At 37.4% G+C, this 16,389-nt stretch overlaps 1 protein-coding gene across 6 annotated transcripts in view; it reads right to left on the bottom strand.

Moving 5' to 3' along the window:
* The window catches only part of STAU2 (staufen double-stranded RNA binding protein 2), a 194,250-nt gene that overhangs the window by 120,311 nt on the left and 57,550 nt on the right, over positions 1–16,389 (bottom strand). For all 6 annotated transcript variants that reach the window (XM_060775483.2, XM_067467394.1, XM_060775487.2 and 3 more), the window contains exons 9-11: positions 13,151–13,291; positions 9,266–9,397; positions 9,026–9,086 (exon numbers count right to left, since the gene is read on the bottom strand). In XM_060775483.2, coding sequence (XP_060631466.2) covers positions 9,026–9,086; positions 9,266–9,397; positions 13,151–13,291 — 334 coding nt within the window. The remainder of the gene's footprint in view (positions 1–9,025; positions 9,087–9,265; positions 9,398–13,150; positions 13,292–16,389) is intronic.

The following is a 16,389-nucleotide window of genomic DNA, read 5'->3' as shown; positions in this document are numbered from 1 at the left end:
GTGAGAATGTATGCTTGAGCGCATGTGTATAGCAAACTTTTTAAAAGCTTTGCTAAAACATACATTGGTTCAGAATTCATAATAGATTTAACATGGTGAAAGAAGCACCATTTAAAATTCCTGTACTATACTATAAACCTTCTAAAACCACATCAAAAAGTACAGATGTCTAATCCACTGATGTAATATCACTTCAAACAAACATTTCACATGCTCTCTCAGCCTTTTCAGTGTTTTTACATGATCCACCCAAATATCTAACTGCTGTCTGGAACAATAGTTGGGAATTGTTCCAGATTACTAATCTTTTCAAATGTTAAAACAACTAATATGAAGCATAGGATGAATAAAAAGCTCTTTCACATAACATACTATATGTTTTTAAAATTGTATCCACATTACTGTAATAACATCATTCAATTAGCAATAATGACAAGGACTTTCCACTTATGTAACACCTTTTGTTTTGAAGATTTGGAAGCTCTACACACATCAACAAATTATGTCACGTAATACTCTTTTGAGGCTTCAGCCATTCCTATCAACTACTGAAAAGATTTATAACAACAATCTTCATGTTTTAAGCAACAACATGTATTATTATATTATTACATTTTTATACTCCTACTACAGTATTATAAGGGAATTAAATGGGGATTTTACTTCAGAAATTAAATGCCAGATGCCTACTCCAGGGCACTTATTTTTATATCCAATTGACTACCACTCAAACATTTTGGCAGATCAATGTGAAGGACTGTATATATTCATTAGTTTATTAATTTTAGTCAAAAATGACCCCTCAAAAGTGAGTCTACTTATCCAGTATAGTAAGTATCATAATTCAACTCTTATTTTAAAAAGGAACAATTTCTGAGTAGAGTGGGGAAAGGTGGGAGAACCTAAAAGAAGCACCAGACCTTTTACCCTTGCCACCATGGGACTACTTCTGGCCTTTCTGAATACCTGGGTAAAAGAAATGGTGGTGGTGGCAGCACCAGGGATGGTTAGCACCTGGGGTTGGTGCTGATTCTTCCCGTCTCCGTGAAATGACCCTCAACTTACCCAGGCATCATATTAAAACCCACCATTTTGATGTCTGACCCTGCTTTTAACTTATACATGAGTATGTATGATAATTCTAGTTTTCTATCCATATACACAAAGTCATAGAACTGGAAGAGACCCTGTGGGCCATCCAGTCCAACCCCCTGCCAAGAAGCAGGAAAATCACATTCAAAGCATGCCCAGCAGATGGCCATCCAGCCTCTGTTTAAAAGCCTCCAAAGAAGGAGCCTCCACCACACTCTTGGGCGGAGAGTTCCATTGCTGAACAGCTCTAGCAGTTAGGAAGTTCTTCCTAATGTTCAGTACTCTTCACCCCACCAATATTAAATTATTTGAAATATTAGTTAATTAAATGCTTCTTTGTACATTCCAGTTATTTCTGATTTGAATATTTCAGCTTCTTTTTGTGAACAACAAACAGTTATTTACAATCAGAAACATCCAAAATTGTGTGTCCAATCTGTAGCTCACTGCTCATAAATGATAAAAACAACTTATGTGGAAAATGCAGAGAAAACCTATTACTATGTGAAATATTGCCTAAAACTGAAGATAACAGAAAAGTCCAGACAAACACTGGGCTTTGCGGAAACCTTTTTAAAAAAATAATCAATATCTTTTTGTATTTATAGTATGTGTTTGAGGGGTGCATTGAAGAAATAAAACATAGAAACCTAGGTTTGGGGAGCAAAGGAGAAAAGCAGCTTATTTTTCTATAAGGTAAAGGTAAAGGCTTCCCCTTGACATTAAATCTTATCATGTCCGACTCTGGGGTGGTGATGCTCATCTCCATTTCTAAAGCTGAAGAGCTGGCGTTGTCTGGCGATACCTCCAAGGCCATATGGCCTGCATGGAGCACTGTTAACTTCCCACAGGAGCGGTATCTATTGATGTACTCACATTTGCATGTTTTCTCACTGCTAGGCTGGCAGATAGTGGAAGCTCACCCTGCTCCCCGATTCGAACTGCCAACCTTTCGGTCAGCAAGTTCAGCAGCTCAGTGGTTTAACCCGCTGCGCCACCGGGGGCTATTTTTCTATACAACTGTTCATTTTCTGTATATTACCGCTGCACCTTTCCCATAGTGATACATACAACTTGTATGGATATCTGTATTTCCTGAAACTATTTTTGAAAAGGTTCCCAATGTAAAAATAAAAAAACCTGCAATGACACCAAGTGTTTCATCTGCGTAAGTTGATAAATTAACCAATATGAGAACAGCTAATATGATATTTCAGGTTAAAGCACAAATTACAGTACTATCAATCAGGACCATTGTCTTGCATGGGCACAGTCTATGCTTAAGATGAATTCTCAGAAACGCTATCAATGATTATCAGTTACAGTATGCACTATTTCTAATTACAGAGCCCCATGTTTCTATGCCATATGCTGGAGCACATGAGCAGAGGATGGTATTTCATTAATATTGTCTAGGCCGCTGTACAAAGAGAATGCAGGACCAACTTGGCTTTTCCTCTTGCATGGCTTTTTGATATTCTTAGTTCCTCACACATTACAATTACTAAAATTCTTCACAGGCTCCCAGTTGATCATGTTTCATGCCTTGGTTGAGTTTAAAGTACAACTTATGGTTTGTTTGCTATGCAACAACTTGTTACAATCCTTGTCAATGGCAAGTTATGGTTTCCCAAGAATCCAGAAGGAAACAGCGTGAAAACAAAGTTCAACTCTATCCATGTGCACAATGCCATACCATGGCCTGGAAGTATGCCTGAACATACTCCATTTGTAATACAATTTCTCAAAATTCTGAAGAAAACCCTAATGAGAACTCTTCAATAGAATCATGTTGCAAGAATTTAGCAGCTCTATTCAATCACTCCTAAACATGCACTGCTTTCACTTGCCTATGTGTAAAGGATGATGAGTCTGAACTGGAGACCTTCCACTATTGTTGGAGATTTGTAACACTTATCTTCCAAAGACAGGTCACCACAACCGTAGAACAGCTGCAGCTACAGAAGCTTTTAAGATATATAGTACTTTACTGAGAAACCAGATAGCACAAAAAGTGAGAGAATCGTTTCCAAACTTTGCCCAACTGAATTCTTAAGAGTCATTTTAATATATAGACACTGAATTTAGATAGCTGCATCAGTTTAAGCTGATAAAGAGTATATCCAAATGCTCTCTCAGAAAGTATGGGAGCAAATAAAATAAATTACTAAACAACACTGGGAAAGTTTCACACATGAATTTATGGGAAGATCAAAATAGGATTTCTGATTTCTGTAGTTGTGTTTTCCAGAGTTTATCACAAATGTTCACAACAGTTCTTCCTGGAGGAGGGAGGTTAATATCTTTGTTCAAGGGCAACTGAATCTCATCTTTAGGTATAAAAATTGAGGTATTTTGGAGGGAGAATTTTCTTTATGAATGCATCAGAAAGGTGCAAGTAATTTTATTAATTGTGTGAATATAAATAGGACAATCCTTCTAAACCAAAGCACATGTGGCTATAGAAATAGAGGGTATATTCACTATGTTGAATGAAATTAATGAAGGTCTCTATGTTGTGGTATCATCTGGGATGGGGGGATGCATTTTAAAACTCTATGTTATGCATCAATCAGTGTTTGGTGTATACAAACTGGCAAGAGGCTGACCCTGGGTGAGAAAGAAGACTTTTCTCCTCATGTGACAGATAGTATATTTTCCCAAATCTGGGGGATGGGACCAAATGCTTTTGTAAGAACAAATGAGACCATAGAAGCATCTAGTTGCCAGTTTACATTAGCTCACTCATATTTAAAGTAGATGTCTAGGTCAATCTTCAAGGAGCACACAGTCTCTATGTTGTAAGGCTGACAAATGTGAAGTTGTAATATTTGACTCTACGTTAGTTCCGCAAAAGAAGATCTTGCATCATGAGAAAGCAAAGGAAGCCTTCCTAAGAGAGATGGTGGACATTTTGGTCAAAGCCAGATGGTAAGAGCATGCACTAGGTGGACTCAACAAAGTAACACACTGTGCTTGGGGAGAGACATGCATTTAAAATAAATGGATTAGCAGGATAAAGTCTCTTAATGGTGGAAAAAAAGGGAAAATAAGTCCTCATGTTCAACAAAGGCTTATAGATTCCTCTCTCAAGATATTCAGAAGAAGATACCCATCTTGAACTTCATAAGCAGCTTTCAATCCCATGTTAGGGAAAAGTGATAATTCCCTAACTGAAGCTCATGGTTTCTGAAAATTTCTCATAAGTGTAGGGGGGCTTTCAAGATCACAAAGAAGAAATGTATCTTATTTCATTAATTAAAAGCTTAAACACAGATTAGTATACCATCATGCAATTCATTATGTATGGTTGAACTTAAGGAACACAAAAACATGGACAAGTACACTATTTTTCTGCTTCCCACATCTGATTTCAACATATAAGAAACATAAGGAAGGTTTTTTATTCATTGTTGAAATGACTATAGTTAGTTATCATGGATGGAAAAGCCGTAAGTGTTAAATTAACCACAGGAGGGCTCCACTAACATTCCCTGCCCTCGGATCAAAAGAAACATATGGAGACATGCATGAGAATTCACAAAATTATTCAACACAGGTTCTACATCTGTCAAACAAACATGTTTCTCATTTAATGGAAAACCTATGAGCACACACAATTTCATAGATAGCTGTCTCAATATACTTTATCAAAAATATTAATAGCAATGAAGTAAATTAATATCATCTGCCAAAGCTATACATTATTTCCCTCAGACTTTTGCAATATTTTCAAAATCTAGGAAGTAAAGGATTTTTTTAAAAATGGATTCCTACCTGGTGCTATATTCATACAAACAGAAAAGGCTATATTCATACAAACTTAGGATTTGGGGCGGGGGGGGGGGGGGGGGAGGACGGGACCTGTGACATGAATATCTGTTTTTGCTATGCTTATTTTTCTTTGTTCCTTGGGAGTTCATTAGTTCCTGCTGGTTATTCACCACCTGAAATCATAATCATCTGTTTGTGACATCACAATTAGTTACTGTGAAAATGATTAGTGTGTCACAAACAGATGATTATGATTTCAGATGGTGAACAAACAGCAGGAGCAGATGGACTCCTAAGGAACAAAGTTCCTGATTTCATGCAAAAGTCTAAAGTAATAAATGAGTTAGGGAAGAAAAACAAGTGTTTTCAAATAAAAGGTTGTCAGTGGTTTTTTGGATTTCACATGGACATTTCAGATGTAGGCAAAGTTTAGTCCTGACGGATGCACAAAAAGGAGAACTTATTTAATCCATGAGTTTCGGGAAACCATTCTAATGCTGTTTTGAAAGCTTGTCTCCTTTGATGTACAAAGAAGCGGTCTGTATTTGGACGAGGAGTATTTCAAACACAGACTGTTTTGTGTGACACTTCAGCTACACCTTGGGATAGAAACAATAATTGCTAGACATGTGTTAATGCATGCATCTATGCTAGGACATCTTCATGTACTGTGGTATTATGGCCTTATCACCTATCTAAAATAGCTATATGACCATATTATAATCGTTAGCTGGTATCCTCTGCAACTACATCCTATTCTCTCACATCCTGACCTCTTTGCCCAGCATACATATAAATATATAACAGCTAAATATATACCTGCTAAGGCTGCTCTAAGGGGTCTAAATGTCCTAAGAGCATTAGATTCCATCTAAAATTGTAAACTAAGCAGGATCAGACCTGGTTAGTACTTGGATGGAAGACTTCCAACAAATCAAGAGCTGCCGGCTATATGGCAAAAGAATACTCTGAATATTTCTTGCATAAGAAATTCTATGAAATTCATTGAATCACTGAAGGCAGAGATACACAAACATAAAGCTATTCTCCCTGCATCTGATGAAATAGACTTGAGTCCACAAAAATGCATGCTAAATAAAAATGTGTTAGTTTTTGAGGTGCTACAATACCCTTTCTTGCATTTTCCCAGAGAAGAGAAGTGAATGGCCTGCCCAAATAAATTCTGGAGTAAGCAATTCTTTATGATATTTTGAGGGTTATATAAACAAACAACATAACTTACAAACAAAATATTTTCCTTGGCATTCTTTCCTATCCCACATCCTGGGCCTCTTAATAGCTCGTCACACTAAATTTAAGCATATTAAGCTTGTTCGAGAATCGAGTCAAAAGTCAGGAAGCACTTTGTATACTTTTCTTGTTGTCGTTGTTGCTGCTGCTGCTGCTGCTGCTGTTGAGAGCATAGGAGTTGGAAAAGAAAAAAGGTGGTTCCATCTAAATGGAAAAGCATAGGAGGTACTGTACTTGGACTAATTTCAGTCAGAAACCACAGACAAAGCTTCTGCAAGAATGCAGTAAGGAACTGACAGATAAGTGAACAACTCCAAGCTTCTGTCATTGTGACCGTAGGCACACCTGTTCCTCACAGTGAATAGACTGGTTTGTCTAGCCAGTCACAAGATCATAAGAAGAGCTGTGCAGGATTAGACAAAAGGCCCATCCAGTCCATCATTCTGTTCTCACAGTGGCAAACCAGATGCCTATGGAAAAAAGTATAAACACAACAATCGTGCTCATGTTCCCTAGCAACTAGTCCTCGGGGCCATAAGGCATCATCCCATAGAAGACAATCTGCTGTACAAAAATGTACTGTATCCAACATCCACAAAGAATGCAATCTTTTCTATAATAGTTAGTGTTTTTTTGGCTTCACCACAGTTAATCCTGGGCCACTTGCTCCTTGAGATCCCTCATTATCAGCACAGAAAGCCCCAATGCAGGCTCCCCGAGGCAGATCTGTGAAGACATAGGGGGAAGATTATGTTCTATTATTGAACAGGAGACAGACTAGCCATCACTCTTAAGTTCTGGCTCACAATCCCTCCTTTTTGGCTATTCTTCTCTTACTGTTGTACACTAAAACCAGGAAGAACTAGCAAATACAGACAAGAAGAACTAGCCAATACAGACTGTCCTTTTGCTCACAAATTACCTCCTGAAATTGCCCTCAATTGGAAGAAAGATGAGGAAATTTTGCAAGGTGCAAGGTGAATGTTAAAGTCTAACAATCACCGTGGGCTAGACCATGCTTGCAAATGGTAGCTATTTATTTCTTAACGGGAAAAAATGAAATCCTAAGTGGGTATGTCTCTTTTCACGTGCTGATTTGGAACGTGTGTTTGTGAAAGAGAGGGAGACTTTGAAGAGACATATTCAAACCCCAAACTGTTGTTTCAGAAAGCAAGGGCCTTATTCTCCTCCCCTGTTTTCACTCCTGGGGGATATCAGACTTGGATACTGCACATCGCCCACTCCTAATTAGAGAGCTAAGGTCTTTCTACACTGAATTTGAAGACATCAGGAAACTTCAATGAATCATCTCTGCAGAGGGTTCACTATTAATCATAACTTCACAGATTTCCTAGTCAGTAGCTCCTTATAAAAAAGATAAACAGATTATATAGTCGTGCATTCTCTTGTTGCAATAGCCAAACAGATGTCTATGAGACGTTCATGATCAGGTGGAATATTGCTGTTATATTTACCATCAAGAGCAAACGAGCACCAAAAATCAAAACACTCATGGCTTATGTAATTATCACTGGTACCTCTTCAGGATCTAACACCTTCTTCTTGCCTATACTCATCAGACATTATTTCAGTAACTTAAAGAACTCAATGTATTGTCGAAGGCTTTCATGGCCGGAATCACTGGGTTGTTGTAGGTTTTTCTATATGGCCATGTTCTAGAGGCATTTTCTCCTGACGTTTTGCCTGCATCTATGGCAAGCATCTTCAGAGGTAGTGAGGTCTGTTGGAAGTAGGAAAATGGGTTTATATATCTGTGGAATGACCAGGGTGGGACCAAGGACCTTTGTCTGCTGGAGCTAGGTGTGAATGTTTCCACTGACCACCTTGATTAGCATTTAATGGCTTGGAAGTGCCTGGGGGGAATCTTTTGTTGAGAGTGATTTGATGTGCCTGATTGTTTACTCTCTGTTGTTTTGCTGTTGTAATTTTTGAGTTTTTTAATACTGGTAGCCAGATTTTGTTCATTTTTCATGGTTTCTTCCTTTCTGTTGAAATTGTCCACATGCTTGTGGATTTCAATGGCTTCTCTGTGTAGTCTGACATGGTGGTTGTGAGAGTGGTCCAGCATTTCTGGGTTCGCAAATAATATGCTTAAAGAACTCAAGCCTGAATTCTCACTAGAAGCCAAAAAGAAGAAACAAGGCTACTGCACTTTGGGCATATCCTGGCCAGGAAAATTTATTGGAAATGATGCTAATGCTCTGTAAAAAAGAAAGCAAAAGGGAAAAAAGAAGACTCAATTACAAATGGACTTAATCAATTACAAAAACGACAGCCTTGACCTTTGAACAAACCTCTGAGGATGCAACCCACAGATGCAGGTGAAACGTCAGAAAAGAATGCTACTGGAACAGGGCCATACAGCCTGCAAAATCTCACAGCAACTCACTACAGCTTTGAGTTTGGAAGACCCAAGAAGGGCTACTGAAAACTGAGTGCTGGTCTTTCATGTATAATGCTTCCACACATAAATGCTAATGTCACAGCAAACAGTAACAATAACAACACCAGTAACAACAGCAAAGCCTTGTGACAGTGCAAAAACAGAATAAATAAATGTATCAAATTAAACAGAATTGATAATTTGGCACATGTATTTCAAATGAGGATGGCAAATTTCTATCATAAACAAGCCAAACACAGGCTGTAACTTTCTTCACTAGATGATATAGCCATAATCTATATATCACTCCTTCCAAGCCTCTCTCTCTCTTTCACATATAGAAGATGCATTAGAAAACTTGTGGTGAAAGTGATCTTACAATATCAATTTGAAAGTGGGTAAACCTGCATGATGCACTAGCATTTTAAAATAATGGAGATCAACAAAATGCTGAGCAGAAGGTGAGAGAAGAATGAGAATGATGAATATTGAAGTGGCACTTACAGTCATTTGCTGGTTCTGGATACCCAACATTTTGGCCATTCCAACTTTTGATCTCTCCTGACTGACAAAAAAGAACAGAAGAGACTTTGTAAAACATATAAATGCTATGAAATAACTTTAACAGGAGGATGAATGTACTGTGCTCCCTCAATATATTATGCTTTTTGGATGTTAATTAAGATGTTAATATAGCCCGAAAAACCCCACAAGAACTGAGTTAATTAAGATGTTAATTCTTACCTTTTCTGACTGCTCATGAAGTGGAGAAGACACTTTATAGCCAAGCTGTAGCAACATCACTTCAGCCGCATTTCTTTTGGCTATTTTCTTGCTTGGGCCTGTTCCTGTTGTGATATAACTTCCCACTTTGACCTAGCAAAATGGAACACTAAATGTCAGTCGTTTAAACATAGACATAGTACATTATATTGTTGATGACAAAATTTTTGCATGCTAAACCACAAACTAATAAAAAAAAAAACTCCAGATGTTTGCTTTGTTTTGCCTTTTCAGTTGTCTGTTATATGACTGCATGCTTCCTAATTGTGGTTACATGAGCAAACTATGGATTGCCTCAAATCGGGAAGAAATCCAGGGATTGTAATAGTGGTCTGGGATTAGAGAGAAGAGAGTCTAATGTTATACATACTTATGAAAAGAAATCTGAAGATTTTAAGTGACAGAAAGCAAAGAACATACATTTGAAATTCTTATAGTGTTTATTTTGAAAAAGTTGAACTTGTGTGGTATAGCAAACTAACTCTTAGGATCAGACAAAATAAATCTGTGTTCAAACTTCTGTTCAGTGAGGAACGGCTCTTGCCTACCTCAGAATATTTGAAAAAACACATCTCCATATATAAACCAGCTTGGACATTACGGTCAGCAGAGAAAGTCCTGCTCTTGGTCCCATTCCCATCTCAAATGCGGCTGGTGGGAACGAGGGAGAGGGCCTTCTCCGTGATTGCCCCTCAACTTTGGAAGGCTCTCCCGAAAAAACAAAAAAACAGCCCCCTCCTTACTCTCTTTTAAAAAACTACTAAAAACGCACTTATGCTCTCTAGCATATAGAGAGGAGGAGGTTTCAGATTAGATGATGTTTACCATCTGGGAAAGGAAAATGGCACCTTTTACTTGTTTGTTGTCATACAACATCTGGCAAATTTAAATGTGTTCGTATTAATTGATTTTATATGATCTACTGTTAAATATATATATCTTTGCTATAAACCACTTTGAGTCCCACTTGTGTGAGAGAGGGGGGTATAGAAATAAAGTTAATTGTTTATTGTTTATTATAAGTTCCTTCTGCACACAACTAAAAATTACATGAAGAAGAACTGTGTACCTTGGCAAACTCTACCTGTCCAGCATCACCTTTCTTTCCTTTCCTCCACTAGTTGAAGAGCAAATGTCTGATGTGAGAAGCCTCTTTTGTTTATGGAGCCTTCTGATTTGATTAAACCTCCTGAAGATCAGGGCTCTTAATCATGTAAGAATGAAATCCCTATTAGACAACTTCCTCTTTGCCTTCTGGGGAAGGTGATGCTTTTCAACATCTCCCCTTTTTCACTGTACAAAAACAGAATGCCTGTCTGGGGCTTGCCCCAACCTTTCACACTTGTCTGTTATGTGTATAAAATAGGGAGAAAATTACAGAGAAAAAAAGATCATCCAGTTTAGCATTTGTTTTAATTTGATGTTTCCAAAAGGATAGTTTATGTGGAAGAAAACACAAGCCTTTTTCTGTGGCTACCACATTTATAGTTTGAAAAGAAAGCAATACAAATGTCTTTCTTTCTGCTAAATAAAACTAAGAATCAACTGCATGTCATATTTTAAGAAAAATCCGTATTTTACTTAAATATTTGGAAAATAGAGTAGAAGTGGAAAATTCTGAAATCTTGAGTATATAAAAAAATCACAATTTCTAGTCATGGTATTTTCAGAAAATTACTGTTAGAAAATTAAGGCTGCACTCTTATACACACCCACTCACTGAACTGAGCAGAGCTACTATAGGATTGTACCATAAATGATTTTTGTAAACTATAATGAATGAAAATTCATCGTATGATGAATTAACTGCTATTTCTCAGACCTGTAAAGATGGTTTAGGTATTATTGTAACCTCTATCAGGGACTAAAGGTCTGACTACAAAGAAAAGGCTTTCTGAAATTAACTTGGGAACAGAACACCAACTAATGTCATCAGAGGTTTTCGTCTGTTTATCTAACGGTCAGTATAAGTAATGGGATCTATTTCATCACATCTAAACTTGCTCTTTGTGTGACAGATAAAAATGAACATATTATCTCTGGATACTTTACTTCCACATTCAATTAAGACAAAGGAAAACATGGTTTAAAACTTTACACAAAAATATTTTACTTTGATAAGATTTTGAGGGCCATAATAAATCTACTGGGATCTTGTCTAATGTGACATGATTTTAGTGTGAACATATTGTAAAGAGGATCATATGTCTTAGCTATAAAGTTTATTTACAACCAGGAATATAAATGAACTAAAAGCGAAGGCATTCAAGTAAGTGAATTATGTCTTGAAGATTTTGAGGAGAGAAATTCAAATGCTTATTTCCCCATTGAAATTGACTAAGAGTGTTACACTTTGCCTGGATTATGTCCTCAGAGCTACAGAAATACTAACTTAATATGACATGTAGCTCTTTATGTTGTCTCTATTTTTTAAAGTATTGGGGCACAACCCTCCAATAGCTGGGTGAGAAATTGTTCATTTTGGATATTTTCTATAAACTCCACAAAACTATCTCCAGAATTCATATTAATGGTCCCAATGACTTCTTTCTACATATTAAAAACAGTCTTAATTAAACTAACATAGTAGATGACAAACATTCATTATTTCCAAAGAATATGGTTATTTGCTACATTAAAACATACTGACTGATTATTATGAAATTACATAACCTGATGTTGTGTGTCTTCAGATCTTTTCTAACTTATGGTGACCTTCAGGGGAATCTAGAGCCAGCACAGTATTGTGGTCTGAGTGTTGGACTAGGACTCTGGGGACCAGGATACAAATCCCCTGCTCAGCCATGGAAACCCACTGGGTGACCTTTGCTAAGTGACTCCCTCCTTCTCTCTCAGATTCAGGGAAAGGCAAAAGAAACAACACTGAAAAAATCTTGCCAGAATGATGATGGTGATGATAATAATAATCTTCATTTGTACCCCGCCACGATCTCCCCAAAGGAGACTTGGGGCGGTTAACATGAGGCCAAGCCAAAAATTATAATACAGTAAAATAAAATACAAAGAAGCAGAAAATACCATCAAAAATAAATACATGAAGTAACAAAATAAAATAAACAATTACAAAATAACTTGATACAGAAATAGAACACAGTGGGCGGGCCAAATGCACTAGGATGAAATTGATAAAACCCTGGATGAAATAAGTAGTGGGAGAATGTCTTTCGGAGGGAGGACCTCAAAAGGAACAAACAATGGTGTTACACCTTTATTAGGGGCGGGGGGAATGTGAATCATGAGGATGGAACTGTAGTTGGAACAGACAAAATATGGAATATATGTTCACTCGCCAAACTATGATAGGTTTTCCTTAGGATTGTCATAAGTGGAAAATGACTTGAAGACAGATAACAACAAAGAGAAACATATCATGTGTCTTCCAGGCAGGACTTGTTAAGAGGGGGCATGCTTTTGCCTTCCACTGGGGCTGAGAGATCATCCAGTGGTTTCTAAGGCTGAGAAATTATTCATGTCCTGGTCTCCAGTGTTGTAGTACAACATTCAAACCACTACATCACTCTGGTTGCATAATAACAGGGAAATAAATTCACATGAAACAAGAAAAAAGAGAGATCTGTAATACAGCTGGGTGAATATCTGCAGTTAGGGAAAAATATCTCCTGTAGTTTTTGCTATTTAAACATCATATTACTATCATCATCATCATCTTTATTTATGCCTCATCATTCTCCACATGGGGACTAAAGGCAGCTAACAATCCACAATAGGCTAGTTCAAAAGAGCTATACAAAAGTTAGCCTAAACAAACAAGCAAACAAACAAATAAATAAAAGTGCCCATTTTAAAATAGTAACTTGGAGGTACCTGCATGACAAACTCCCGGCAATAACGAGATATTGCTTTTTCAGAAAGCAAAAGATACTCTGGTTCCTTTTCTCGTCTGGCTTGCTGAATCTGGGAAAGGCGGCTTATAGGGTTCATTCCCTGACCATATTCTGTTCCAGTCTAAAGAAAATTGGAAATTAAATTAGGATGTTTGCTGACATGCATCATGTGAACATTTAGAAAACAGACACCTCTCAGCAGTTTCGCTTTCCCCGTTAAATGTTTGCATCCATTTCTGAAGGAATTAACTACAGAAATTATAACTAGCAATACCCAGAGCGCATCTTGTTTACTGATCAAACTATTCTTCTACTCCCCATCAGACCATCTATTTGGCCACAACATATTTGCATGGGAATGTTAGGGAATATACTGTGGACAGAACATATAGCGTAGAATAGTTTTTCATAAAACTATGTTAGAAATTACAACCTTCTTCAGGCCTCTTCTAGTAATTTGTTTATCTATAATCCTGTTGCTTACTTATTGTATGTATGTTCTGATATGCAGCTTCATTTCTTTGCTCTATGTTTTCCTGAAAAGTTGTGGGAGGGGCTGCAGACCACATGATCCGCTCTGAGATGATCACAGACTTCTTTAGACTTCGGGACTGCTCAGATTGCACTCTTACAAACGCTAGCTGTTTATTGTAGAGAGATGTTCTGACCAGATGGCACAGAAACTATCTCAAACATATCTCTAATTGACTGGTAAGTTGTGTACTTGTGTATGCTGAACACACGAAGGTCATGAGTAAACCAATTATGTTATTTTACCAAAGTCTACTGTATTTTGTCTCTTGAGTGCATAATCTAAACAAGTTGTTTTATGGGAAAGTAGATATATTTTTGGGCAATGAAAAACACTTCTGCTATTTACTGTCAAAGGCTTTCATGGCTGGAATCACTGGGTTGTTGTAGGTTTTTCAGGCTATATGTTCTAGAACCCACTTCTGCTATTTTTGTGCACTGGCATATTCTGTTTCCTAACAAATCAGACAATAGATTATTCAATCTAACAATGGAAGCCAATTGCCTTGCATAGTTACATTTGGTTGTATATCACTTGAGAAGATTCTGCTCAAATTGTTTTTTGTTTTTTGTTTTTTTTGCTCTACTCTGAAAGGTTATGATCTTTAAAGGGTCATGCTTTTCTAAAAACTAGAAGGCGTGGCAGAAAGTGTTTTTGTCTTAAAATATAGAGGCAGAGGATCAATATTTTTCTCTGTCACTTTATGAATAGTATTAGAAAGAAGAAATTCAGAACTGAGACTCTCATATGCTTATTTCTTTGTGAGCAGTATTACCACCTCTATTGGAACAACTACAGAATTCAGTAACCTACACATTGGGTGAAGTAAGCAGCAGAGAAACTAGCAGTACTATGGACTGCTAGGAGATTAAGCAGCAAGTAGTGTCTATTGCTCTACTCTGTAAAATTAATGCAGATTGATGCCATGGCTCACTGTTATGGAATCATGGAAGTCATAGTTTGGTGAGGCACTAGCACTCTTTGGCAGAGAAGGTTTAAAAAAATTGTAAAACTAAAACCCCAAAGAGTTACACATCCTGTGGTACCTGATTTTTTTTAAGTCCATTAAAATGCTCAATACCAAATTGGACAATGACTTTTAAAGTAATTTCTAATGGTATATTTCTATACTTGGTCTAATTTTCCAGTTTTGTGCCAATATAAGTGCTTTTTTTTACTCCGGGATTACTTTTATTTAATTGGTTTACATTTGAATGCGTTCTAAGATGCCTCCTATCTGGTATGCTTTGTTCATTTAAATCCTATCCACAATTCTGTGGGTAAATTTTACTGGGCCATTTATAAGAAGGGAAAGGAGAGAGGTCAGAGAGATCAAATTTCTTAACATTACACAACAAGACAAGATTGAAAGATAGCTTGACACCCATCCCTCCACCCTCAGAGAGTCGATATAAAGCATCCCCCATGACAAATTAAGTGCAAGGAAAATGCTTGCTTGAAGTAGATAGCTATCAACACTGATAGCAATGTAAGATGGGAGTAAGATGTGGGGGAAATGAAACACACCTTAATTTATTTGATGCAATATATACTGCAATACTAAGGATTCATTTATAAGTGCACACAATGCTTACCTATAGTAGTGAGATTGGCAAACCATTTAAGTCAAAGTAGGTAAATTTAAACGACTTAATTACTCAAATGTACTGTGCTTGGTTATAGGCCATAATATGTCATTAAATTTTAAATCACTGCAATGACTTGAGTTTCTACATTAGGAGAAAGGGTGGATAAAAATAAAACACATCTATACAAATAATAAAAGTGAAAATATGTATATGGGTGTGGCTGGCATGTCCATTTACGCAGACAAGCTCCTGCCTCCTCAAACAGCTACAGTTCCCACTACTCAGGAGACACCAATGGCCCTCCCTCCAGTGACACTGCAGGTTACAGTGAGTGACATGAACATGTACAAGAGCCCTGCCATTGTCCTCCACAAACACAATACTGCCCACCACCCAAGTGAAAGCTTTAATGTGGGGAGAATTTCATCTAAGATTTCATGTGTTTCCTCCACTACAGACACCCCAGTGTTTCTTACTCTCATAATTGGTATGGAATTTGCATTGCCCCATCCACTGCCTCTCTCTTGACCCTTTCCTATTCTTTTCTATGGCACACACCAAATAGAGGGGTTGATCAGCAACGGAACATAATAGAGAGATTTGGGGAGAATTCACCATGATTTATGGGAGTTGTAGGTACTGCAATCTAAGAGCACTCTAAACTGTTACTGTGCTGATAGGCGTGGCCTTATGTAAGCCGCCCCGGGTCCCCTTGGGGAGATGGTGGTGGGATATAAATAAAGTTTGATAATATAATAATAATAATAATAATAATAATAATAACTCCACCAACATTGGACCTAGAACTACCTTGGCACACAGAACCCTCCTGACCGACAAAAAAAATAGTGGAGGTCTTTGATGGATTTATAGGAGTTGTAGTTAACTTACATCCAGTGAGCATTGTGAACCCAAACACCAATGGATCTGGACCAAACTTGGCACACATACCTGATATGCCAAAATTTGATTACTGGAGGGGTTTGGGGGAAACTGACCTTATTTTCTGGGAGTTGTAGTTCACCCACAACCAGAGAAAATGTGACCTCCACCAGTGACCAAACTTGGCACATATATCTGATATGCCAAATTCAATTA

This window comes from Anolis sagrei, chromosome 4 (genome assembly GCF_037176765.1).
Source record: "Anolis sagrei isolate rAnoSag1 chromosome 4, rAnoSag1.mat, whole genome shotgun sequence".
Taxonomy (NCBI): Eukaryota; Metazoa; Chordata; class Lepidosauria; order Squamata; family Dactyloidae; genus Anolis; species Anolis sagrei.
Note: the sequence above shows the minus strand (reverse complement) of the source record. Positions and strands in the feature narration are given on the sequence as shown.